Genomic DNA, 26471 nt, shown 5'->3' with positions numbered 1-26471 from the left:
CTCTGATTTCTACCTTGCTTTCCTGGCTTGGGTTCTTATGGCACCCGGATGGAGGATTAAATGAACCAGTTGGGGGCAGGTCCCTCCAACTACCAGCACCAATCCCTGGGCCCTGAGGAATCACAAAAACACTTTTTATATAAAATAAAATTATACCTAGCAACATGTTATACTCAAAAATGAGGGGAAGGGTGGCGCACTGCTCTTTCCCCCCACAAAAAGGCTAGAGGTAAAGCCGTATCTCCCTGAACTGAGAGGAGATATTGGAGTTGACCATTCTGACCTCCCTATTTAAGAAAACGAGCTGCTGCTGTCTTTTCCTGGGCAGTCAATCAGGTGCGCCTCTTTGTGGCGTGCTTGGTTTGGTGCTGGGCCTGGGAGCAAAATTCCCCATGCCTGGCCACAGATCCAGACAGCCGGCGTAAAAGGAGGGCAATAACTTCTGCTTGACAGTTCTACACCCACAGTGCACAATGGATGAGTGCCGTGGGCCTGCTGACGTCAAGGATTCCTTGGTAAGCTCCTGAGGTAATGGCAGCCTCAGACCCCTGCCATTAGGGGCCTGTTGTGGTCTGCAGAGGAGGGTGGTGGCACCTTAGATGATCTGGTTGCTGGTCTGGCCAGGGTAGCGTTCAAACCTCCTGTTGGCCTCTTCACTGAAGGCATCGCCTGCAAGGTGAACATGTGGTTTGGGCAGGAAGATTGACCCGTTGTGGGGAAGGGTGGGTAGAAGTGGGGAGACTGGAAAATACGGAAGTGGGTGGGAAGACATAGAAACAACCTAGGGAGAAGAGAATGAAGGCCTTTCCCTCCCATCCCCCAGTCTTTCTGGCTTCTCTTCCCACCAAATACCAATGTGGCAGTTGTGCACCCAGATGCGATGTCCATCATATTTGCAGTTACATTTCATTGCATTGTTGGTGAAGTCACTTTCTGCTACTTCAAAATTGGGGTTGATGACCACCTGTGAGTGGGAAAATGCCAGCTTAACCAGCTGCAGTCCTCAAATCCAAATGTGTCTTTAATAAACACTCCTCCCACTCAATAGCTGGAAATCTTAGATCCCAGGCACCTGCAGAATGTAGTTTCCTGGCTTCACATCTGTGATGTCAATCCATTGACAGTCGATGTCATGCCGGTAGAGATCCCAGCAACCCACAGTAATGCCCTGCTCTCCAAAGTTGGCACACTCATACCTCTTGGAGACATCTGAAGAGATAAGCGTATGTCAGTGTGAGGCAAGGCTGTGGGGATGAGGAAACTGTAGTCTACTCTAGGCCCCAACTCACCCTCCTGACACTCGGTGTCTTCTAGACAGAAACTAGCTTTGTGGCCCTCAGCCACCTTGGTGCCGTTGGGGGTCAGGATGTCATAGTGAGTGAAGATGTCCATACTGTGATAATGCCTGTGGGGACAAGGGAACCCCTGTTTCCTTCCCTGCCCACAGCAGGCTTGCCCCGTCCCCAGTGGCCTTGCCCTTCTACTTGACCCTCTCACCCATGACACTCATGCCACACCCAGGAGTGGCGCCCAGCCTTGGGCCTGAAGTCAGCGCGTCCCAGGTTGTGGATCTGGGAGGAGAATCGGAGCAGACGCCGGTGGCCGTAAGGCCAGTTGGCTGAGCGGGCCGAGCTAGCCAGGCAGTTCTCTTCAGCAGCACAGTACAACATGTGCAGGGGCCTGTCCTCGATGTACGCGGTCTCCTGCACCAGTGCTGAGTGCAGCAGCAGATCTGACGCGGCTGCACCAAGGAAGGAAGGAGAGGGTTAGAACTCACTGCTGAGGGGCAGGGACAGATGGGAGTGCGTCCATTCTCACCCCCACCCCCTGCCCCGCATCCCCTTCCCCCCACCCCCAGAAAGTTGGGTGAGACTGGTTTTCTGCAGGGAAGGCGGACCCCTCCGGATTGCAGCTCTCTCTCTCCCTGCAAAGGGGTAGGCCACAGCCTCCCTTCCCTGGCTTGAGTCACCCGACCCTTCACTCACTCTCAGAACAAATGACTCCAGCAGTGAAATGGCTTCCTGTCCTCTTGCAGGCGACGTGGGTGCCATGATGAGCACATTGGTCCAGGGACAGCTCAGTCCCTGTGCAGTGCACTCCACTCATCACCACCTCTGTTATATTCCCTGAGTCCCAGTACCAGGTCTCCTGGGGACATACAGAGGTGTTTTTGTGAGGCCACCATCCAGCCTCCCAGGCCAAGGGACTCATTTTGACAGTCCTCTGCCCCAAACACAGCCTTTGGAGGCAATAGCCTTGGTTCCTCTCTCCTTCCCACTCACCTGCAGGCCATGGTTGGCATAGCCCAGTCCGAGTTGCCTGCAGGCAACCATGGCCTCCAGTGTCCCCCAGTCATCCCCACAGATGAGGCCCCAGCGAAGGGACCCAGGTCCTCCTGTTTGCACCTCGACTCGCCCTTCATGTCGGCTGCGGCCCCCGCTGAGTCGGATCTGTAGTGACACAATGGAAGTACTGGGGAAGCTTTTGGGGGTGGAGTAGTGGGAGTCTGTAGCAGGCCTATGGCTGAATGGTGATTCAGAGGCACTTAAAGGGCTAGCAAGTGGTGGCATCAGGTGGGAGCTGCAGGATGGCAGGGGCATGGGGCAGTGGGCATCAGACTGCAGATCATGACCAGAACTGGATAGGATGTGAGACACCTGAATCAAGGTGGAAAGAATGACTGACCTTGGTCTCTACCCCAGTGTAGGGCAGGTTGCATCGGACTCCAGCATCTTGGCTATGGGAACAGTCCTCAGCTGTGATGTTCCTGTGGGGGCACTTCCAGAGGGAGGGTTCCTGGCCAGAGCATCGAACTTCACTCAAATGGATGGCACCCATGCCTAAGGTCAGAGGTCAAAGATCAGGAGGTTCTAACTTCCTTATCTGTCCAGGGGTCTCCTTCCTAAGGAATGTACCCTCCCCCAGGAGTGTGTACCTCCTCCTTCCCTCTCCCTCCCACCTGCACCCCCCTCACCCTGCCCCATGCGGGCACCGCTCAGAGCCTCTCGAGCACTCCCGAAGCCCAGCTCCCGACACACCACACTGGCTGCCTGCAGGTCCCACTTGCGGTCACAGACTGTGCCCCACGTGCCAGCCTTCAGGACTTCTACCCGGCCCTCTCCTGGGTGGGCTCCACCCTTTAATCGCACTCGGGCCTGTAAAGGAGAGAGAGGTGCCCAGCAGTGAATGGAAACATCAGCACAGAGAGGGCTGAGTAGACCTGGGAGATGAATGAGATTCTGGTGGGAGGGAGCATGGGAGGTAGGAGGTTCCTCTCTGTCCTCAAAGGTCAAGGCTGTGCTTAATCAGGGGCTGGCCAGGCTAGGGGGTTCTCCGCCTGGGGTGGGGAAGGTCATAGTCACTGTCTCACACACCTCCCCCTGAGGCTTCGACTGTTGCTTCTTCTGGCCACTGGACGCTGCGTAGAGAGGGCTTGGCACACAGCTCACCACCGCAGGGCCCCCCCCAGGGCACCTGGTGGTGTCATTGGCACGATAGAACTCCAAGGAGCAGAGAGAGAGGTGGGCCTCCGTGCCCACGCACGCCACCCCATGCAGACCAAAGGAGTGTTGCTGCCGCTGGGCCAGCAGCCTGGGGGGACAGGAGTGGGAGCAGTAGGGTAAAGCAGTGCTCCTGCCTCTTTGCCCACATCCCTCCCCCAACTCCGTGCCTCCACCCATGACCACTTTAGCCCTTCTTCTTCCCCTCTTCTCCGCAAAAACACAGAGACAAAGAGACAAAGGTAATGGCGAGTTTCTAGGCCGAAAGAGCCTAGATTACCTGGACGGGGGCTGGTCCTTGGGGACCTTCTGCAGCAGAAGAACCCTATGGGAAGGAAGGCTCGTCTTGACTTGCCTGACAGAAACCTTGTTCTGTACGGTTTCAGGGTGCTGGCCCTAATGGAGGCTGAGGCTGATGCTACTGTGCAAAGACAATAGGAAGCCAGGACTGCCCAGCTGGAAGAGATGGGTAGGAGGGAGTAGCTGACACAAACAGGAAGCCTGAATAGCCAGAGTGAGCAGATCCTTCTATTACGCTGTGACTGAAATAACTAAATGAGTCAGGATGCAAAGGAGTGAGTAAGTCTTGCGTCTACATGGCTTCTTAGAGGCCAGAGGGGTTTCCAGGCCAGAGGATGATGGGCAGTTATGGAAGAACAGACCAGATGGTGAACACAGGAAAGACTGGAGCTGGTATATACAGGAACGAAGATGTACAAATGCAAGACAGACAAAGAGGGGCCACGTGACCAGAGAAGGAGAGTGAATATGAACAACAGAAGGGTGAAGATATCCCCAGACCTGAGCTGAACTGTATGAGTCTTTAATGAGGTAGTCCATGCTTCTGCAATTTAAATGTAACAGAAAGAATGTTCCATAGCCCCTCAAGTGGGAAAATGGGACTAAATTAGAGATGTTAAAACTTGGAAACACAGCGGAGAGATGCTAGAGAGAATGAGGAGACTTGCTTATTGACACCAACGGAATGAGATACTGCAGTGAGCCATGTGATGAGAGAAGTACTTTCTTCCCAGAACAGCTGGTTTGAACCCAGAGAGGAAAGGAACCAGATGAGGCCTGGTGTTGGTGGAGTGGGTCTGTGAGGCTGGTTTGGCAGTGAATTATTGCAGTAATGTGCTCCATTACTTGATGTCAGAGGAAGGAAGGAATATGACGATTTGAAGCCATTGGCTGGGAAGACACAGAGAGATGGACAAGTTATAAACAAATCAGACAAAGGAAGCCTGGAGACTTTACAGAATACCTTTGCGAGCTCAAGATAAGTGGATTCAAAGAGACCAGGTATTCTCCCAAAGTCCTGTCTGGCTGAAAATAAAAGTCAAAGACGCCATCAGAGGAAAAAGACATCTCTCTTCTAAACTCTCTCCTCCTTTTTTCCCCATAACTGACAAAATAAAAACACCAGTGTGCATTTTAATGTGGGGGGTCAGGGAAGGCCAGAGTATGGCCATGTTGGGCAAGATGACCCTAAGCTGGAAGGGCACTACAAGAACACCCCCAAATTCCAAGCCCCTTTGAAGGCACCAGAGGGAGGAGCTGGGGAATGAGGGGTACCAGGGGCCACTGGGTGATCTCGGAATGCTGTGAAGAGAGGAGGAAAGAATAGAAAGGGATGACTTCTCTATGCCTCAACTACTGCTGAAGAAGCTATCAGAGAGACTTTTCATGGACAAATTGCCTTTAGAAACCAAGTGAGACACAATCATCGGGATTGGAAGCTTTCCATTCCCTGGGCTTCTGAAGGAACCCAGGAGGAAAATGATGGGACTGGGAGCCTAATTGTGTGAACTGGGCCAGAGATCAGGACTTCCATGTGACTCCATCCCTGACAAAGTTTCCAGAGGGGATCCTCAGTCTCACTTCCAAGCTGGTAGCACTTATTTTTAACAATTAAATAAAGGTAGGATGGGAACACTGATCCCTTAGGCAAACTTAACTTCTTGGGGGAGAGGCAAGCATGGCATCTGAAGGACAAGAGTGCCAGAGTATCGACTAAAATCTGCTGGGGGAAGATAAATAAGCATGTGGAACAAGGGTAGTCAGTGGATGAACTTCTGAGATTTTCAGAAATCCTGTGACAAGCATAATTCCTCAGAGAACCACATAAGGGCCAGTCTTACTTTACATTTCGGTGACTCATCTGGAAGGTGGCTTGTAACAGTTGCTGCTGCTCTTCCACCTCTTGGTGGAGGCTTCTCTTGGACCCCTTCCTGACCACAGCCCGACGCCCCTGACTCGTCACTCGGCACTCCCTCTCCTCTCCACTTAGCCTGAACTTTATTTACCTCTTGATTGGCCCCCTGCCCACTCGGGGTTTGGGTTTGGCTTTAAGCTTGATGATTGGTCTGAAAAAAGGAGAAAGAAGTTATTGGAGGTAGTGGTCAGGTATGTTGCCAGGGAAAAGTAAAGGATTATTATTATTATTTTCTGTTTCTAGGAAGGACCCTTCATGCAGAGTATGGGGAGGGGCAAAGCCAAGGCAGTCAGATTTTCCACATATACTGCTGCATACCACTTAACTATTTTTGGAATACATGCTGCTCTCTGGGTTCAGCAACAGTTATGAGAAAACTAGTTATGTCAATCCAGGTGGTGAGGGGAGAGGAGATAAGAGGAATGGTAAAGGGAGAAGAGAGAATGGGAATGCAGATGAATTAAGGGAGGTTAGGAGTTGGGGCAGGGGAGGAAGCATGCAGGTGGCTGAGGCTGGAGTCCAAGCTATTTGGGGGAAGTATAAAGATGCAGAGGCTTTTCCTAAGCCATTCCTGCATTATTTCCTCCTTGGGCTTCCTAAGATCAAAGCTTACCCATCCCCATGCCTGCCTCCCCCTCCCCTCCCCCCTGGAATGGCCATTTTCCAGTCATATGCCTGATTCATCAGCTTGGGTTCTGGGATGGACATGGATAGGCTGCCTTCCATCCATCCACCTCCTGGGGTCACAGGGATGAGCAGGAGGTCCCGGGGCTCTTGCCCCATTACCTTCCAAGGGGCTTGGAGCGTCGGGCCGAGGCTTTGGCCGCTCGCTTCCTCAACTTTCTGTGAGGATAAGACAACAGCAGAGTCAGGATCAGTCTAGAACTAAGTGGGAAAAGCTAGTGCAACTGGGACCAGGGGCAAGATTTCTTTTCCAATAGTTAGAGGGCTCCTGGTGGCAGGATCTTATAACATCAGATACCTCCAAAGTTCAACCCTTCACAGCTGTTTGGCCTCATAAGCACGTAACCAGACAGGTGAGCAGCAGTGAAGGACATGGACTCGGGGCTGATAAAGACCCTATACCAGGACCCACAGAAATTAGGTTAAGGCAGACAGGGAATAAGGACTCTTGGGTTGATATTAGGGCTGATCTAAACCTGGAGGGAGGGCTAGGGGAACGGGTGTAAGTAGAAGGGTGTTAGGATTGTTAGGATTGCCAGACTGACTAGGCAAGGAGAGGGAACTGGCTTGGTCACACCTAGAGAGGCTATGTATTCTTTTCTCGGATGCTCTCTGGCTTCTGGCATGTCCAGGCCTGAGGCCAGTGAACCAGGACCACGGACCAAGGCTGGATAGTAAGGGACATTAACTTGGTCTGACTGCGGAGCATAAGGCCAGGCTGCTTAGGATGACAGAACCCTTCCTGCTTTAGTTAAATCCCATATGCTTTAGTCATTGCTTTAGTCATTCACAAACTGAGCTCATTTCCCAAACTTACTTCCAGGGATTAAGTTCTAAAACCTTATTTCTTCTTAATTGGCCTAAATATTTGACCTATTTTATTCTTCAAGAAGTTGCCTTAAGTCTAATGCATGGAAACTAGGTCTGTTTCTCCACTCATTCTCCCTTTGATTTCAAAGACTTTCACTTTGCCCGCTTTGTCCTGCCCAACTATGTATAATGAATGCAGGTCTTGTCTGTCCTTACAAAATTTATGGAATTCCCTGTCATCCTCTTAGTTATCATCTCTTTGAACATGTTCCTGCTCTGCTGTTTCTCTGGAGGAGTCATCTTTGGATGTGGTATACTATGTGCAGATGTGCTAGGATTTTAATAAATAGATTTTAACAGGGCTGAATCTGCTTGGTACCTCCTGCCCTGGCTTCTTACTGAGGATGTACTTAGTTGGTCTTTTTGCCAAAACGTTCAATATGTCCAACATTCCTAGCAAAGAGTCTACAATAACTCTCGGGTCCCTTTCCTGAAAGACTACTAAGAAACTTTCCTGAGACGCTACTAAGAGTTTAGAATGTTTCATCATATATGTATAGTGTGAAACTTTTTCTCTAGATGTGTTTTTCTCAAACATGTCTGAAATGAAGTATACTTGGCACTTTCTTTCACCAGTAACCCAGAGAGATCATTCTGATCTCCAGCGTTGTATTCAGAAAAATGTTGTATTACCTAGAAATTTAGAAGTACTTCTTCTCTAAGTTATATAAGGACTATGTAAGGTCTTTATATTATATATTATATGGTATATATAATAATATACATTATAAGGCAAATACAGGTTACATTAAGGACCTGGTACTTGTTTAGGACCAGTACTGATATTTGTCTTCACTGATATTTCTTCATTCACAAATGTGCTTGTTTTCCCTATCATTTGTTCCTTCAACCATCAAACATAAAAAGCTACCTGCATCTGCACATCCTTTTCTCATTCCAACTGTCTTTCTTCTCTAAGGCCACTGCCCCCAAACCTTTCTGAATTCCTTCCCCTATGTTCCTTTCTCTCCTTCTCAATTGAGAAGTTGCACATAACCTCTCCTTCTCAATCGAATCCTTTTAAACATGTTCAGCTCTCTCTCTGTCTCTTACACACACACACACACACACACACACACACACACACACACCCTCCACCCCACATCTTTCTCCCTCTTCATAGAAAAACTTTTCAGTGGTTGTCGATACTCATCATCTTTCCTGCCACTCACTCCTTAACCCACCCCTTTCTGGTTTCCGCCCCCCCGCATCACTCTGCGATAATAAATCCAGAAGATTTTTTTTCTTCTTTTTTAGTCTTCATCCCATTGACTCTTGGTAGCATCTGGCACTGCTGTTCTCTCTTTCCCTCCTTGGCTGTCACAACACTACTGGCCTTGTTTCAGTCCTAATTCTGGTTGCTCTTTCTTGGTCTTCTTATCAGGCTCCTCCTCTATATAGTCATTTAAATTTTTAGAGCTCTAAGGCATTCTTCTCACTCCACATCCTCTCTTTATATGTTCTCGTTCACACCTAACCTTGTATATTCCATTGCCTTCTTGATGTTCCTACTTAGATATCTCAAAGTTATCTAAAATTTAATGTGGGTCTAAAAAATAAACATAACTCTTACAGCAAAATCTACGCCGGAAACCTAGGAGTCAACCTTGACTCTTCTCTCTTCAATCCGTAACGAAGTCCTGTCAATGTTCTGTCCTAAACAACTCTCTAATCCATTTGCTCTTGCCCTTCTCTAAACCATTCTCAGAAATGCAGTCAAAGTAATCTCTCAGAGCCACAAACCTGATCATGTCCTCTCACAGCCCTCCTCATTAAAAAACTTCAATGATTTTCCATTACTTTTATCATAAAGATCCAAATCCTTAACATAGCCTATAAGGTCTTCTATGATTTGGTGCCTAACTAACTCTCTCGTCACCTCTGTATTCTGAGCACCTTGCACAGTGCTTGGCAAATAGTAGGAGTTCAATAAATATCTATCAAGCTGAAATGAACTAGAAGAGTGACTTCTTAAACAGCACTTAAGCTCTTAGAACTTCAACTTCTTTGCCTGAAAAAGGGCAGTAAATGGTTCAATTATCTGTACATTATTTTCCTCTTCTAAGATTCTACAACTTTCACATGTTCTAGGGTAGAACTAACAAACCAAGTTTAAAAATGATAAATATATCACATTCTGATTTTCTTATTCTCTAAATCTTACTGACTTCCTCTAAAAGCTAGCAGATGCATCTTCTTTCTCTAAGGAAGGTAGAGTTGTTTATAACTATCTTGCCTAGGCTTTATAATTGTATTACCTACGAGGATTCTCCCTCTGTCCGACTTGACCTGTGACGGCGTATCTATACCATATCCAAATCACAGAATCTCCCAGGACCCCTGTAATCTCTTTCCCCACTAAGAATGAACACTGTACTAAGTATATTTCCTTCTCCAGCCTTCATATCCCAGACTCAGTAAGAGATCCCAATAGGTACACAAATATTCCTGATTTCCGAAACTTACTTGAGGCTGTATATACGTGGGGACAATTCCTGGGCCTCAAAATGCCCCGGGACGGCCCACGTCTAAAGTTAGTTCATATTAACTTGAAGCCCAGAGATGCCTGATGGATACCATCCTTCTCTTGAGCAGCTTCAGTATCATTTTAGTTCTTTCTTCTCTTATTTTCTATATTCTATCAGTCATCCTACATCTATTCATTCCCCTCTCTCCTCGTTGTCATCCTCCCCATCAGCTTCATGTTTATAACTCCTGACTAATCTTACTGCATCTAGAACTTCCTCTTCCAGTTCACTACTATCAAACTTTTAAAAACATTGGCCTTATTTTATCACTGTCCCATACAAGTACTTTTATTTTTTAATTTTCCATAAGATAAAGGTAAAACTCTCCAATCTGGCATTAAAAGTGTTCCATTTTCTAGCCTTACTCTATCCATTCGGATCTTTCTTCCACTATTTCTCAGTATAAATCTTCTACTCTTGTCAACTGTCTTTCAAAATATCCTATTCATTTTCATCTTTGTTGGGGTCAGCAATAACTTCATGTTGCTAAATCCAGTATTCATTTCTCAGTCCTCATGTTTTTAGACCCATCAGCGGCACTGACACACTTGATCACTCTTCCTTGAAGCACTTTACTTGGCTTCTAGGCCTCCACACTCACCTGCTTCTTTTTCTACCTCACCTCCGTTTGCATTTTTTTTTTTTTTTTTGCGGTACGTGGGCCTCTCACTGTTGCGGCCTCTTCCGACGCGGAGCGCAGGCTCCGGACGCGCAGGCTCAGCGGCCATGGCTCACGGGCCCAGCCGCTCCGCGGCATGTGGGATCTTCCCGGACCGGGGCACGAACCCGCGTCCCCTGCATCGGCAGGCCGACTCTCAACCACTGCGCCACTAGGGAAGCCCTGCATTTTATTGTTGTTGTTGTTTTTTGTTTGGCCACGCCGCACCACGCCATGCAGCACGCGGGATCTTAGCTTCCTGACCAGGGATCGAACCCGTACCCCCTGCATTGGGAGCACAGAGTCTTAACCACTGGACTGCCAGGGTAGTCCCCTCTTTGCACTTTGCCTTATCTTTGCCTTATCTCCCTGAGCTTGATTCTGCCACATCCCTTACAGTCTATTCTTAACAAAGCAGCCCAAATAATACATAAAAAGTGGAAGTCAGATGTCACACCTCTGCCCAAAACCTTATCTCACACAGAGTAAAAACCAAAGACTCTCACATGGCCCTACATGATCTGGCTCCCCATTCTTTCCCTATCTCCTCCTGCATCACGTGTCCTATCATTTTCTCCCTTGTTCACTCAGCTCCAGCCCCAGGGGTCTCCTGGAGCATGACAAGAATCCCCCATCCCCCACATCGTGATACACACCACCACACTCCCCAGGATCTTCTCATTTATGATGCCTCTTCCTGGAGATGCTCATCTAGATTTTTGCATAGCTTGTGCCTTCGCCTCCTTTAAATATTTTCTCAAATGATGCCTCCTCTGACCTATTTAAAACTGCAATCCCAGTCCCGCTTCCTAACCCTTTCCCTGCTTTATTTTTATCTATTATGCCCTTTGCCATCCTTACATTTTGTAATGTTACTCGTTTTCTGGTATTTCCCTAGTCCATGAGATCAGGGATTTTTGTCTGTTTTGTTCATTATTGAATCCCTAGTATCTACAACAGTCCCTGGCACACAGTAGGCACTCAATAAATAAATGTTGAATGAATGACTCTCTACACTTTTGTTCATGCTACCCTCTTCACCTGAAATGCCTGCTATTTAAATCGTACTAATCTTTCAGAACCTGGTGTTTGGATTAGGAAAGGTAAAGAACAAGCACAGGGAAAGAAATATAGCCCCAAGGTAGATAATAACAAAGGAGCACAGCACATAGATGTTTTAAACCATATGAGTCCCTATGCCAGATAAAGTATATTCCTTGGGGCTGAAAGATGTGTTTCAGAGCCAAGGCAAAGAAAATCTGAGCAAGTATGGAAAAGACTGGAGGTTGGATAATGTACTGATTTTTGAGAAGGAAGAGGATTCTTCAATCTACAGATAATATTCTAGAATAAGTTATTAAATAGAAAGTTTGTGAGCATTGAGGAAAAATATGGTGATCCTTAGAAATCTAAAAGGATTTCAGTAAAAATTAGCCCAGTCAAACCACCAAGATTTCCTTTCTTGGTAAGATTACTAAATTGGAAGGCTGCAGAATGGCTGTGAACATAATATAGCTGGATTTTAGCAAAGACTAATAACATCTCCCATGATTTCATTACAGATAAGATGGTATAATGTTGGCTACATCATTGTAGTGTTCAGTTTGTTCCCAATTGGCTGAAAAAACATTTTACAACTAATGATTAAAGGTTTGATGTAAATCTGGAGGATTCATAAGAAGAGTTAGACTTTGGTTTTAAAGATTTCAACAATTTTAACAGTCACTTTGATGAAGTCAGGAAGCAGAGCTATCATATCTATTGAACAGAGGAGGCAGGGAGGGATGACAAGTGGAAAATAATGTCAAGATTCAAGATAATCTCATGGGATCATCATGGCTTTTTAATGGTTTTTAAATGATGTATAAACTAATAGGGTAAACTCAACAGATTTAGGCTGCTCTATCAGTATCAAGGATGAGAGAAGACCCAATTTAGGTGATTACAGGGTCAATATGAGCAGTGGGATGCTGCCTCAACAGAAAGGCAATGCAAAATCTACACATGCTTTAATTAAAAGTGAGCATTTCTGCTGTACCCTGCCCTGATCAGACCACATCTGAAGTAGTGTGCCCAGTGGAAGGTCACCCAGATGTTAAGAAGTCTTCCTGCAAAACTGATCTAAGGAAGAGATGAAGAAAACAATCATTTAAATTACAGAGAAATTTCTAAATTTCTCAAAATGCCAAATTAGATGCTCCAGGGAAGCGAGACGCTGTTAAGCACAGAACCGGTCACCAGTGTGATCCGTTTCCTAGAGGCCGGCGCGTACACCAGGGCTCCAGAGCAGGTGAAGAGGGCCGGCTTCTGGGCCGAAGCATATTCTGGAAAACTTGCCTAGGAGTCCTGAGGGCTCGCGCGGTCACAGACGCCTCGTGGGCCGCCTGGACCCAGGGAGGCGCCAGGCCCCTCCCGGCGCCCTCCGGCCTTCAGGGATTGGCGCTCTGGCGGGGACCCACCGCCCCGGGGATGCTCCGGGCCTGTCACCTTCAGACTCCCGGCGTCCGGCCCCGCCCCAGTTCCGCCTCTGCAGGGCATGGCCGCGCCCCCACCCCCCCCCTAACTCGACCCGCGGGCTCCTGGGCCGCGCCAGCGCCGGCACCGTAACCGCGACCGCCCGCGGGCCTGCGGGCCGCTGGGCATGGCCTCGCGAGACCCGGCGCTCGCCCCGGGTCGCGGAGACGTCGCCTGGCGACCGATGGAGTCACGGGCACCGACGCCATAGCCGCCGCTCACCCCGCGCCGGCTTGGGCCTCTAGAGAGCTCGAGCCTCGCCGGTCCCGTGGCAGACTCGCCTCGGGGACCGCTTCATGGTCCCGCGATATTTCTCAACTCTCCAGTTTAGCAGAGGCCTCCACATTTCCCCACTCTTCCGGAGCCCAGGTTCCCCCAGTGCCGCAGCCCCCTCGGAGGTCTCTCAACACCATTCCCTAACAAGCGCCCTCGTCCCTTCACCTGTAGAAGGCCACGTTGACCCTCTTTTCGCTAGGGAAGCCCAGCATCCCGCAGACCACGTGGCTGTTATGGGCGCTCCATCCTTTATCACACACTTGCGACCAGCCGTCCGGAAGCCTGACTTCGACCAGTCCCTCAGTCACGGGCAGGGGCCGCCTGCCCCGCCCAACGGCTGGTCGAATTCGTACCTCCTCCACTTGCAGGTGATGCTCTACCTGGGGATGGGACCACAAGTAGAGGAAGGAATCCCAATGACACCTTTCGTATGTCCGGCCACCCTCAAGGAACCCTGATTGAGTGTGCTTGCTGTAAACCCAATGGCGAGACGGGGCTGAGAGGCAGGCCTGCTCTCTAGGAGGTGTGTGGGTGTGTTGACCCTCCTGCAGCCATGAGTGTGCAAGGACATGCTATGCTCTGAGAAATGACTAAGGGTCCAGAAGAAGCTGGGGAAGGAGCATCTAACTCTGCCTGGAGCCTGAGGGAGCACTTCACAGAGGAAGTGGTATTGAAGGAGGAGGAGAAAGTAAGAAGGGAGATGTCCCCGGAGAGGAGGAACATCTGAGGTGAAGGAGAGCACAGTGCCCTAAGGACCAGGGATGAAGTTGGAGAGGCTCATGCCAGGCTTAGTAACTTGAATGCTAATGCTAAAACCTGGACTATACAGTGTCTCGGAGCCCTATCATTTTGTGCCCCCCCAAGTCCCCCACCAACCCAAATTATCCCCTTGGGCATATGGGATCCTCTACCTTCTAGTATCTGCGCATATAACCACTCCACAGCCCCCTGTGTCTCGCCACCCTGGGTGGTGTGTGTGTGTGAGTGTGTGTGTGTGTTTATGAACTACAGACCTCAATGACATTGGAATCCGAGAAGCCGGGGAGGCGCTCGTCCTTGCAGATGACCCCGGCATCCTCATCGTGGGTACAGTCACTGTTCCCCCAGCCCCGGGAGGCACATTCAGTCACACTCCGCTCAGTCCCACTGCAGCTCAGGTTGTCCAGCCAGATGCGGCCTGTGGAGGGGCGGGAGATAAGGGGACAGAGGGGCTTGGAGAGGTAGTATGGGGATGTTGGTGAGAATGAGCATGGAAGCCTCATACCTGGTAAGGTAATGAGTGGGGAAGGGACAGGGGACCCTGGAAAGGAATACGAAAGGGAGCATAGGATTGATGGAGGGTTGATAGTGATCTGGGGATACCCAAGAATTTGGTAGGGTGAATAAAAAAAACCAAGAGTCAACACTGAAGTTCTGATCAGCCCTTACCCATTCAATGACAGCTACAATTCATCAAGTACCTACTGTATGTGAGGCAATCTGCCGAGGTATGTACATATGTGAGCATCCTTAGAACAGAGTTGCCAGAAGGTATTATCACCATTTCGTATAGAGAAATTGGAGTTCTGAGGAGTTAAGTAACTTGACTAAGACCACAGCCAATACATGGGGGCTTAGGGATTTGAGCCATTTGTGAGATTTGGAAATGTAAAATCCTTTCACCTCAGCCTTACATTCTCCCATGTGCCCCCCATGTGCATTGCCACGTTGCCCTGCGTTCTTCTCTCTGCCTGGACCAAACTAAAATGCATATCACCGACTTTCTCTCAGAATTGGGTGGCTCCTCAAAGGTTGGTCCCAGCTAATGTGCAGGGACCCCTCATGCATATCCTGACAGGACTTACCCAGCTTCTGCTGGGATACCTACCTCCTGCCCCAGCAGGCTGTTGGAACCATCACAAAGTCCTTGAGACTCTTTTATGACTCCCCCACTCCAGGTCTGATTCAGTCCTTGATGCCATCCAGAAAAATCCCTCAGCCAAACGACTGTACTCACATTTGAAGACAACCATCATGTAATTGTTATCCAAAGCTTTTTCCTTTCATACCAAATATCCCTGGTTTCTTCAGCTATTCCTTGAAAATTGGCTTCCAATCTTTCACATCTGGCCAGCTCTCCTCTGAATATACTTCCATTTTTAGGATCTTAGTTCCCTGACCAGGGATTGAACCTGCACCCTTGGCAGTGAAAGCGTGGAGTCCTAATCCTGGATCACCAGGGAATTCCCAGTACTTCCATTTTCTACTGTCTCTCTGGAAATGTGGCATCTAAAGTGACACTTCATTCCAGAAGTGATCTAGCCAGTGGAAACTAGGGGATTAGCTTCAGACTGCACCAGTTTCTGTCTATCAATCTCACTGTGAGCTCATACAGTGTAAGCACCCCCAGGTCTCAGAATTGTTCCTAATCCCCTACCACCCACATTCATACTTGTCCTAGAGTTTATACTTGTCTTTGGTAAGTTCCAGCTTGTTGGTTTCAGCTCTGGTCTATAATCTGATTTTGTTGGCTGCAGTATCTGTGATTCCTTCTGGCTTTGGGACATCCAGACATCATTTACCTGCTTTCAGCTTCCCATGAAACCAGTTGTACTTTAATCATACAGGGCTCACCTGTGTCAGCGCTGTCTTTGCACGTGGCTTTGTAGACTCATACTTTTGCAGCAGAAAGGAACTTAAGAGTTCACCTAGTCATTTTGCACATGGGGCATCTGAGGCTCAGAGAAGGCACTGACCAGCCTAATTTCACACAGCTCTGAGAAGTGACTGCTGGTTGGTTTGTCCCCCATGGTTGTACTTGACACTGGCTTTTCTTGGTGTTCTGTGTCCCTATGGCTGTGCCATCCTGGTGTTCCCTCTCCCTACATTTAGGTTGCACTTTGGCAATACCTAGGCTGTGCCTGGAGCATTGCTCACCTGTTCCAGGGCCGTATTTGGCACTGTGGGTCCAGCCTGTGGCCTCTGTGAAGCCCAGCTCCCGGCATAGGACATGGGCAGCCTGCAGTGTGAAGTCGTCATCGCAGATGGTGCCCCATTCGCCAGCCCGCTGGATCTCCACGCGGCCCTCGAAGGGCTTCCTGGGGAAGCCGGCCAGCCGGAACCGTAGCCCCTGGCTCCCAGCCCTCTTCTCAGGGGCCGTGGATGGGGATGGAGATCCCAGGCACGAGCTGCACAGCAGGCACAGCAGCAGCCCCCACAGGCTCCACTGCCAGACACTGACAGGTCGCATGGCAAGGAAGGCCTGGGTGCCCCAGAGAGAGAATATGTGAGAGAAGCTGAAATTGAGCCAGGCCCAGGTCTGAGAGAGGTCATGAGAGGAAAAGAGACACTGGTTAAGACCAGAGACAGACAGTGCGAGAGAAAGAGAGGGACCCACGGACTAAGAGAGACAGTGAGAAAGGAACACATACTAAATAAGAGCAGAAACACAGAGTCAAAGAGGCACACAGACTGAGAGACCCAGATTGGGGGGCGGGGGAGGGAGAGAGAGAGGCTCTCCCTCCCTTTTGTGAAGAATAAAACTCTCACTATTAGTTGTTATGTCTCACAATGTCCTTTCCCTAGTTCTGCTATCATCACCTCCATACCCCGACTCGTGGGTCAAGGAGACCCAGTGATCAAAAGACAGAGATTAGAGACCAAGATCAGAGAATGGTCCAGATAAATAGGAAGAGACTGAGCAAGAGACACGGAGAGGGAGACCCAGACAGAGAGAATGTGAGAGGAAGGGAAACTGTGGGAATGAAAGGGGACCAAACAGAGACAGTAGAGAGAGACACAATGTTGAAGATGGATAGAGAGGGATCAGGAGAGAGCCTGGCACACAAAATTGGGGGGCAACTGAGAAAGGCAGGCAATAGGTGAGGAGGAGGGGAACTGACAAGAGCCAAGGAGCAGAGGCAGAAGGGACCCAGATGATCCTATTCAGCCAGTCAGACAGAGGACAGATAGCTACTGATTGTGGAGACAGGCAGGCAAGGAGGGGCTTAGGAGACCCTCGGATCTCAGGTCCCCTGAATGGGAGCCAAGCCGAGTCCTCTCTGGGCAGATTCCAGGCAGAGAAGGCAGAGAACCAGAATGCACTGGAGAACTCTTGCACATCCTACAAGCCCTGCAGGGTCAAGGGGCCCAGGAGGGCCAGGCCTCAAGGTGGGGGGGGGAATGGGGTGGGGTTTTCCAAGCCTCCTGCCAACACCGCCATCTCTGTCACGGGCAAGCGGAGGCGAGAGCACCAATCGGCTTCTCTGCCAAGGCCTTCCCTCTGTCTGGGGCGGAGAACAGCCCCTCTACAGCGAGCTCCCCCCTCCCCCCCCACATGCTTCCCCCAACTCAAACAACCCAACAGGGCAGCTTTGTTTGGGAACATTTTGGCTTGGGGACCCAGGGAGAGGGCCTCACAGAGGAACCCCCAGCCTTAGGGCCCTCCCGGCTGCCCTATTTGGAACATCCTGCAGCCCCCGCCCCCCAATATCTGCTTCATTTCTCCACTCTTCTTGTGTTTCACTCTTCTTTGACAATAATAAAACCCTCAGTACCTTGACTTCCCTTTGACTTTATCCCACATCACCCCTTTTCCCAGGTCCCTCCACCATCCTCCATCCACAACTCTCCTTCCTCCCACGGGCAGCGTGACTCCCCCTACCTGTGGCTGAGCAGGGGCCGTAGCGGCTGGGAGAAGAGTCCTGGTCCTGGAGTTCAGTCCTAGGACTTACAAAAAAAGTGCTTGTCCAGGGGAGACTTACCCCCCTTTCTCCCCCAGCCCTTTCGTTCCTCCCACGTCCCCTTGAGCCCTCCCACATTCCGCCTTCTCCCACGATCCCTCCCAGGCCAGTTCCCTCCTCTTCTCCTCCCCTCCTCTTTGGAGCAGGCCGCAGTCGCCGCTCCACCTCCCTCCCGCCCCCCTCCCCGCCTCCCAGCCTGCTTAATAAAACTTCCTTTTCTCGCGGGTTGGGTGCAGGGTAGCTGCGGCCAGAGAGCTGGACACAGAAGAGGCCACGGGGCCGCAGACCGTCCTGCGTCCCGTGCAGCGACACGGCTCCGAGTTCCGGAAAGTCTTCAGTCCCTAGCCCTTCCCCCACGTCCCCTGCTCCGCGGATCTTAAAACAGCCCAACTCCGGCCGAGCAGGGGTCGGGTCGTGTCTGGGGAATTGAAGCCGCGAGGGCACGTATGGTCCCTCCAATGCCCCAGGGTGCCCGTCGGCATTTTCGAGATGATGTCACGGCCTTCACTCTGACGTCACGTTGAGCATCTGATGTAGTACGCAGCCCCCAAGCCTAGGCGCCGGAGTCCTCTGACCGAAACCACGAGGTTTCCTTCGGTGGAGCCACTTGTGCGCGACCCAGGGTTCGGGGGGGGGTGGGCCGGACGTGGTGCACCAGCCAGCTTATCTGGGTACCCGCTCCCCTTTCTTCTGGCTTGTCTCCTTCCTCCCCTTTCGCGGTACGGGGAGGTTGTGGGGGCGGGAACGCCTCCTGCGCGAGCCCCGCCCCGCCCTCCTCCCCGCCTCGCCCCGCCTCCGGCCCACAGGGCCAGGAAGGGCGGAAGGAACCGCCAGGGGCCATGGACGGGGCCATGGACGGGGCCGTGATGGAAGGGCCGCTGTTTTTGCAGAGCCAGCGTTTCGGTACCAAGGTAGTGTGGGTAGGGGTTGCCGAACCCCATCAGAGCTAGGGGTGGGCAGCTGAGCCTAGATGGAGGGAGGGGACCGGCAGCGGGTTGGAGCGCGGCGCCCGGAGCCGGAGAGCCTTATGAATTTCCGGCTAAATTGCTTTGCACACATTCGGAAGAAGCGTCTGCCTGCCTCCGGCCTCGCCTCTCTGGCCCTGGGGGAGGCGGAGCGGCATCCTCCTTGGGAAACTTCGCCTGCCGTCGGGAAGCCTCAGACCTGAAATTGGCCCGCGCAGGTCCCTCCCTCCCTGTCGGGGCCCGGGCCGCCGGTGTTTGCCTGCTCTCCTTCCCCAGTGTCTCTCCGATCTTTCCCCAGAGGTGGAGGAAGACCTGGGCGGTGCTTTACCCGGCCAGCCCCCACGGTGTCGCGCGGCTCGAGTTCTTTGACCACAAGGGGTCGAGCTCTGGAGGGGGCCGAGGGAGCACGCGCCGCCTGGACTGCAAGGTGATCCGTCTGGCTGAGTGTGTGAGCGTGGCCCCCGTGGCCGTGGAGAGCCCCCCTGAGCCTGGCGCCGCAGCTTTCCGCCTGGACACCGCACAGCGTTCCCACCTGCTGGCGGCCGACGCGCCGTCCAGCGCCGCCTGGGTGCAAACGCTGTGCCGAAACGCCTTTCCGGTGAGGGGCTGGGGCGAGCTGCACTGGGCCCAAGAGTCCATGCGGGGTGGGAGCAGTTACAGCGGCAGAGGAACTGGGCTGACTCAGACCCTGGGAACCGCGGTGAGGGAATCACAGTCTCCTTCATACTCTTTCTCTTTACCCCAGAAAGGCAGCTGGGCCCTGGCGCCTGCCGAGAACCCACCCAAGCTTTCTGCCCTGGAGATGCTGGAGAATTCACTGTATAGCCCCGCCTGGGAAGGTAGATGCCTGAAAAGCCCCAGCAGGGATGGCATGGAAAGAAAGGGTGTCCTACAAGGGGAAGTAGAATGCTCCTGAGAGCTGGCTTTCACGTGTATGCTTGGACAACCTGCTCCCTCCCCCCACCCCAGTCCTGGCCAGGTGCCAGTCTAACTGTGTATTCCTTCCAGGATCCCAGTTCTGGGTAACCGTGCAAAGGACTGAAGCCGCTGAGCGTTGTGGCCTGCATGGCTCCTATATGCTGAGAGTGGAGGCTGAGAGGCTGACTCTCCTGGGCGTGGGGGCCCAAACTCAGATACAGGAGCCACTCCTTTCCTGGCCTTACACTCTGTTGCGTCGCTATGGCCGAGACAAGGTGCGGTGCAGGACTGGCTCCCTGGGTTGGGCAGCTGTGGGAGGGGTGGGGCAGGACCGGGCTTTCTTGCCTAGCCCATGACCCCACCTCCCTTCCCAGGTGGTCTCTTCTTTGTAGGTCCCCTAACTAGTTCCAGCCCTGTGACTCACCTCCTCTGATGGCTCCTGATTATGTGTTTCCCTCCACACTCTCTTCAGGTCATGTTCTCTTTTGAGGCTGGCCGCCGCTGCCCCTCTGGCCCTGGAACCTTCACCTTCCAGACGGCGCAGGGAAATGACATCTTTCAGGCAGTTGAGACTGCTATCCACCGACAGAAGACCCAGGGAAAGGCCAGCCAGGGGCAGGATGTTCTCAGAGCTGATTCCCATGAAGGAGAAGTGGCAGAAGGGAAGTTGGCTCCCCCGCGGGGCCCCCAGGAGCTCGCAGGCAGCCCTCCAGCCCTGTATGCTGAACCCTTAGACTCCCTGCGCATTCTTCCAGGCCCTTCCCAAGATTCCCTATACTCAGACCCCCTGGACAGCACCCCTGCTCAGGCAGGGGAGGGGTTGCAGTTAAAGAAACCTCTCTATTGGGACTTGTGTGAGCATCTGCAGCAGCAGCTGATAAAGGCCAAGTTGACAGACCCCAAAGAAGACCCCATCTATGATGAACCTGAGGGCCTGGCCCCAGCTGCTCTCCGGGGCCTTTATGATCTGCCTCAGGAGCCCAAGGATGCCTGGTGGTGCCAGGCTCGGGTGAAGGAGGAGGGCTATGAGCTCCCCTACAACCCTGCTACTGATGACTACGCCGTGCCACCCCCGCGGAGCACAAAGCCCTTCCCAGCTCCCAAGCCCCAGGGCCTGGCCTTCTCTGAATCCGGTGCTGCAGCTGGCAGTGGCAGCAAAGGCCATAGCTCAGACACTGCCCTGTACAGCCAGGTCCAGAAGAGTGGGGCCTCAGGTAGCTGGAACTGTGGGCTCTCTGGAGCAGGGACTGACAGGACTGGGGCTAAGTCAGAGGGCTCCACATGAGAAGAAGGGCAAGGCTGGGGTTGCTGACAGGAGGACCATGGGGAGGTGGCACTGGGGATCAAAGAAACCTGTTAGAACCAGCAGGAACCAGAGGGGTCTGTGTGTAGAGACCAGGGTACAAGGGGAGTCAAGGGAAGGATGATGTGTCCCAAGAAGTCATGGAAGTGGGACAGTTGGCAGGGGCTCAGGGGCTGGATCTGGGGGAGGCCAGCACCTCTAAGTCATCCCCACCAAAGGAAGGGATAGCTGCTGGAGCAGTACTAAAGAAAGGGGTGTTTGGTCAGAGTAGGTACAGTTTGAGGGGCCTGTATGGAGGCTATAGGGAGACACTGGGCTGTGTCTTGATCTTTACCCCGGCATCGTTCTTTGCCAGAGAGATATTTTTTTAAAGTTTTATCCTCATTAAAGTCAGTTTGGGTTTAAGAGGTCTATGTGTGTGAATAGTCACAGAGGGGACAGAGTGGCAGGCTGTGCTGGGTAGATGTGGAGGGAATCAGGAGAACCAGGAAGGTGTTGGGGGCCACTGAAGGAGGAAAGGGCCTCGGGCAGGGGGGTCAAGCAGTGTGGTCGTTCAGAGCCTGGGTGGTCCAGTCAGGCCCACCTGGGCCTGACCCTATCTCTGTGACCCTGTGTGTAACATCTGTAACGCTCAGCTTCCCCCACTGCCCCTGTGCAAAATGGGAAATCTTAATTACACATACAACCTCACAGGGTTTTTATGAAAGGAGTTAAATTTCTCAAGTACTTAATACGATTTCAAGTGCAGAGTAAGCATTGTATAAATGGTAGTTATCCTGTGGATGGAGAAAGCTGATGGGCAGGTATGAGGAGAGGGGAATAGGAAGGGAATAGGTCTTTTTCACACCACCCTCTCCCCTGTTCTCAGCTCTAGGATGCCTTCCTTCCCCCTTGTCTCACACACCGACACACACACACACACACACACACACACACACACACACACACACACACACACAGACAAAAGCACACTCACGCGCCTGCGCACACTTTGCGTGTAGGTACCAAGCATCAACCACTTATCTGTTTGGAGGCTGAAGGGAATTGCACTGTGGTGGGTGTAGTGGGAGGGGCATGGGCTTTGGAATGCGGTTTCGATTTCAATTTCAATCCTACTTGCTTTTCATGAGCTCTGAAAACCTCATCCTTGTCTCCTGAGGTTCAGTTTCCTGATCGTGACCTGACTTCACCCACCTACTTACACAGCTACAAGGAGAAAATCAGGCCTGGGAATGCTCCTAACAATGGTGGAGACTTACTGGTTATTTAATCTTCATTTGTGTTAACAGTATCAAATGATCCAAAAGAAAAATGAGTCCCTGCTTGGCGAAGGAAAAGGGTCGGTGCGTCTCTTCCCAGCCTGAAGAGTGGGGCAGTGGCAGCACTGAGGACTGCGGAGGGGAAGGCTGTGTTTCCCAGCCACCCGGAGCTCACAGAGGCTCAGGTGGATAGGAGGCAAGTCTGTCCACAGAAAGCCATTGTGTGAGCCTTGGCATGGATGTGCTTGCACAGGGCAGCTGGGCTGTGGTGCTGGTGACTTAGGGCCCTGAGGGATACTCCTCGTCTGCCTCCTCCTCCTCCTCCTCCATGGAAGGCTGGAAGAAGACATCCGAGGAAGCTTTGCTGGCTGCTGGCATCTTGGGGGCTCTGCCAGGGGCTGGAGTCATAGGCAAAGGGGCCACTGTGGCTCGAACTCGATTTGTTTGCAGTGGCCCAGCCTGCAAAGAAAGCAAGAAGAGCTTCCTGTGAAGACCAGACCGTTCCCGATCTGTCCAATTCCCTGCTGCGCCTTCTGTCCTAACTCCTTCATGTGTCCTGTGAGTGACAGCCTCGAGGCCCAGGGCAGTGGAGTCCCCTAGGCTCCAGCCTCCACAGTGCCTGTCTCCTGGCTAAGTGTCCTCCTCTGTTTGCTTGTCCACCAGCTAACTTATGGTCGGTTCTGTTCCCACCTCTAGACTGACTGTAGTTTGGAAACATCTTTCTCTTGTAACTTCAGGTAAGACAAAGCGGGGGTTTTCCTATAGGCTCTGTTATTGAGAAACAAGGAAAAGATTAATAAGGGCACAAAAGGAAGCCCAAATACTATAGAACATGGATTTCATAAAAATAAACACCCCTTGGGACTTCCCTGGTGGTCCAGTGGTAAAGAATCTGCCTTACAATGCAGGGGATGGGTTTGATCCCTGGTCAGGGAACTAAGATCCCACATGCCGCAGGGCAACTAAGCCCGCGTGCCACAATTACTGAGCTCGCACGCCTCAACCAGAGAGCCTGTGTGCTGCAAACTACAGAGCCCACGTTCTCTGGAGCCCATGCGCCACAACTAGAGAGAGAAAACCCACATGCCACAACTAGAGAGAAGCCCGTCCGCCACAATGAAAGATCCCACGTGCCTCAGTGAAGATCCCGCATGCCACAACTAAGACCCAACACAGCCAAAAATAAATAAATAATAAGATAAATCTTAAAAAAATAAAAAGATAAATCCCCCCTTCAATTACTCTTCTCTCTCAACCCCTGTCACTAGAGCCCTGTCTCTAAGCTACTAACCTTGATCAGCCTCCCTTTACTCATCTGTAAAATAAGCATAACACTTACCTTGCGGGGATGCTGTGAGGATTAAATGAGAAAAATATATGTGAGAACACATGTCACAGAACCTGGCAGATGACTGCTGGTCGGTAAATGCTAATTCCCCTTCCCTTAGGCATTTCTTTTCCCACCTTCCCTTAAGCCTTTTCTTTCAACAGAGGCTTGTGGTTGTAGTTCCAGTGCCGCCAGTTTGCTTAGTGGGACAATGGTCTGTTAAATGACTAATGATTTATCACAAACACTGCAATTAAGATACCTAAACATATGTAAATGCCCAAGCAAAAAAAAAAAAAAAAAAAGCCCCCTTACCGGGTAGGGGTTGTAATTTTCTTTGTTTAGGGCAAAAGGCTGCTCTTTTTCTTCCTCCCCTGTATGCCCTCTTTCTGCCAGAGGGGATCCAGGGAGGATACTCCCTTGGATGGGGGGGAGTTGGGCACAGGGGAAGAGGACTCTCTGGGATTCTGGGCATAAAGGGGAGGGAGGGAAGTACCTTTCTCAGAGCCCGGCTCTCCCACCTTGGGTGGAGCGGGCCCTGAGGCTTGGCAAAGGTGCTGCTCAGGTGTGAGTACAGGTGGCTCCAAACCTGCAAGGGGTTGTAGGTGGGTTCTAGCTCCAGGTCATCCAGCATGCTCTGAGGAAGAGAGAGGAGGAGCCTCACCTGGGGGTCTTGAGGTCACAGAACCCAAGATGTCAGGCAGAGACCTGAGTGTGAGAAGCTGGAGGAGGTATGATGACCCAGGGCTTCACTGAAGGATGTGAAATAGATGCGTGTCCTGCTGGGTGTTCTGCCCCAGGTCTGAGTGCTTGTGAGGTAAGTGTCAGGCAAGGGTACAAGAAGTAGCAGCAACTGAGTGGTTAGGGACACTGAACACTCTGGCCCTGAGAACAATGTCACAGGATTCTGAGAGGGGCCAGAGCGCTATGAAGGTTACAAGGGATCCAGTGTGCGAAGCTGTGAGGGAGGGTGTGTCCCGGCTGGGGTGCTCACAGTCTGCAAAGCAAGTACACTGAGTTCTCGGAGGCCTTTGAGGTGAGTATAACCAGAGGACATGCCAGCAGAGCATTCCTGAGCAGTCAGGTTTTCCGGCCACAACATCCTGTGCCAGGAACCACTGGCCCTGAAGTGAGACACTGAGTGAGCCATGGCCACTTGTGCCCACCTCTCTGCATCCCCGTGGCTGCCAAGCCAAGAGTACAATCCCAGGCTCTGTCCTCTCTGCACATAAGTCAGCAACCTAGCAGCAACGATGGGGTTCCAGTTCTCTGTACCCAGAGGACCCCCTCCCCCGCCTCAGCCTGGGGAGGCTGACAGAGGAAATCCAGAATCCAGATCCAAGAAGAGAGGAGGGGGAGGAGAAAATGGCCTTCAGAACTGTTCCCTCCTTCTCATCAGAGTCTTATTTTAAAGCTCTTCCTATTCTCGGTGCCTACATTGGCTGCCTTTCCCTCTTTTTCTCAGAAATAGATGCACACAAACACAGGTACACACACATGTATACACATATTGCAGAGAAAGACCCATGAGAATACACCGTCACACAGATGCTTGCTTACTTCCTTTTGTCTGGCCTCAGTTCCTTACTTTCTTCTCTGCTCCTCTTACCACACCCTTGGAACCACTTCTGCCTCTGCTCCCGTCCTTTCCTTCAGGGGCTCACTCCTTTCCCTCATCCCTTTCTTCAACTCTCTTCTCTTTTCTCCCCTCTATCTATTCCATGAGATCTGGGCTCACTTGCCTCCACAGTCTTACGGCTGTCATCAGGCATGTCCTCAGGTAGCAGGGGGAAAGGGCTGGGCAGCATCAGTTCCCGAGTGGCCACTGCCTTCACCAGCAGAGTGGGAGAGCGAGATGGCAGGATCACGTAGAAGGTGCTGGCGGGCTCTCTCAGGCTGTGTCCTTGGCTCAGGGGCTCCCCTTTGGCCAATAGCACCCATTCTCTTTTCTGAAACAAAGACATACATAAACGCTGGTTTATCTTTAGTCTTTGGCGTGTTTGGAGGATTAGTCCCAATTGAGGCTTCCCCAAGTTCCTCTGGGGGTGTCAGGGATGGCTGAGCCATTTCACCCTGGCCCTGGGGAGGGAGGGACTTTCTGCCTGAATCACCAGTGCCGCAAGGTACTACTGTTTTTCCCTGATTAGGGACATACACAAAGGGTTATCAATGCAGAGACAAGTTCAGAGACGAAGTAGGTGTTCACCTTAGAGGGGGCTAATATATTACTCAATGATAAATGTGGAGTTTCAAGAACTGAAATCCTTAAAAACAGAGCCTTAAAACAGAGACTTCTGTGGGACACTGTGAAAATTCAGGTCTCATTTTGAGAGTGATAAATTTTGCTTGTGTTGCACAACTGGGGTTAGAGTGGGCTGATTGGGGAATGTCCCTGGAAAGTCCAGAGAGGGCTTAAAAAGAAGGTGGTCAAAGTCACCTGGGAAGAGAGAGGAGGAGGAGAGATCAGGGAGAGGAAAGCGTTGGTACAAGGAGGTGGGTGGGGACAGGGCCCTTGATATCAACTCAGCCCATCACAGGACAAAAAGAAGGGTCAAAATTCTGGGGGTGGCAACTCTTTGAGTGAAGGGTACTGCAGAACAGAGGGGTGACACTTTGTCATCTGCCATGGAGATTAAATAAGTTAGCATATGGGTAAGAAGAAGAGACAAGCAGACATATTAGCAGATTTTCTGCATGTACCCTTTTAAACCAGGAATGGAAATGAGACAATTT

At 51.3% G+C, this 26471-nt stretch overlaps 3 protein-coding genes across 8 annotated transcripts in view; 1 reads left to right on the top strand and 2 right to left on the bottom strand.

Annotated features, from left to right (window-relative positions):
• Positions 1-11: 11 nt before the first annotated feature.
• Positions 12-18019, bottom strand: LOXL3 (lysyl oxidase like 3). Of its 6 annotated transcripts, XM_079941508.1 has the most exons (17): positions 17888-18019; positions 16162-16486; positions 14259-14422; positions 13411-13625; positions 6502-6558; positions 5807-5866; positions 3781-3825; positions 3375-3591; positions 2975-3155; positions 2686-2840; positions 2283-2450; positions 1986-2148; positions 1498-1741; positions 1290-1405; positions 1073-1209; positions 853-964; positions 13-669 (listed from the first exon to the last, which is right to left on the bottom strand). In XM_079941508.1, exons 2-17 carry the CDS (start codon positions 16472-16474, stop codon positions 596-598), a joined length of 2421 nt encoding a protein of 806 aa, XP_079797634.1. In that variant the 5' UTR covers positions 16475-16486; positions 17888-18019; the 3' UTR covers positions 13-595. The 6 variants fall into 6 exon arrangements, with proteins under 6 accessions (XP_079797630.1, XP_079797634.1, XP_079797629.1 ...); XM_079941504.1 differs by lacking the exon at positions 3781-3825 and having other exon boundaries at positions 12-669; positions 2993-3155; XM_079941503.1 differs by lacking the exon at positions 3781-3825 and having other exon boundaries at positions 14-669.
• Positions 18020-18697: 678 nt separating this feature from the next.
• DOK1 (docking protein 1) lies at positions 18698-21711 on the top strand. The gene is made up of 5 exons (XM_079940315.1): positions 18698-18877; positions 19230-19529; positions 19677-19770; positions 19940-20124; positions 20322-21711. The coding sequence occupies exons 1-5, from the start codon at positions 18806-18808 to the stop codon at positions 21132-21134; spliced, it is 1464 nt and encodes a 487-aa protein (XP_079796441.1). The 5' UTR covers positions 18698-18805; the 3' UTR covers positions 21135-21711.
• Positions 21712-21824: 113 nt separating this feature from the next.
• Positions 21825-26471, bottom strand: part of M1AP (meiosis 1 associated protein) — an 85723-nt gene continuing 81076 nt past the window's right edge. Inside the window, exons 8-11 of the mRNA XM_079940317.1 lie at positions 25481-25687; positions 24235-24375; positions 23751-23762; positions 21825-22870 (exon numbers count right to left, since the gene is read on the bottom strand). Of these exons, the coding sequence (XP_079796443.1) occupies positions 22691-22870; positions 23751-23762; positions 24235-24375; positions 25481-25687 (540 nt within the window). The 3' untranslated portion in view covers positions 21825-22690. The remainder of the gene's footprint in view (positions 22871-23750; positions 23763-24234; positions 24376-25480; positions 25688-26471) is intronic.

The sequence above is a fragment of the Stenella coeruleoalba genome (assembly GCF_951394435.1).
Source record: "Stenella coeruleoalba genome assembly, chromosome: 13".
In the NCBI taxonomy this organism is placed as follows: domain Eukaryota; kingdom Metazoa; phylum Chordata; class Mammalia; order Artiodactyla; family Delphinidae; genus Stenella; species Stenella coeruleoalba.
Note: the sequence above shows the minus strand (reverse complement) of the source record. Positions and strands in the feature narration are given on the sequence as shown.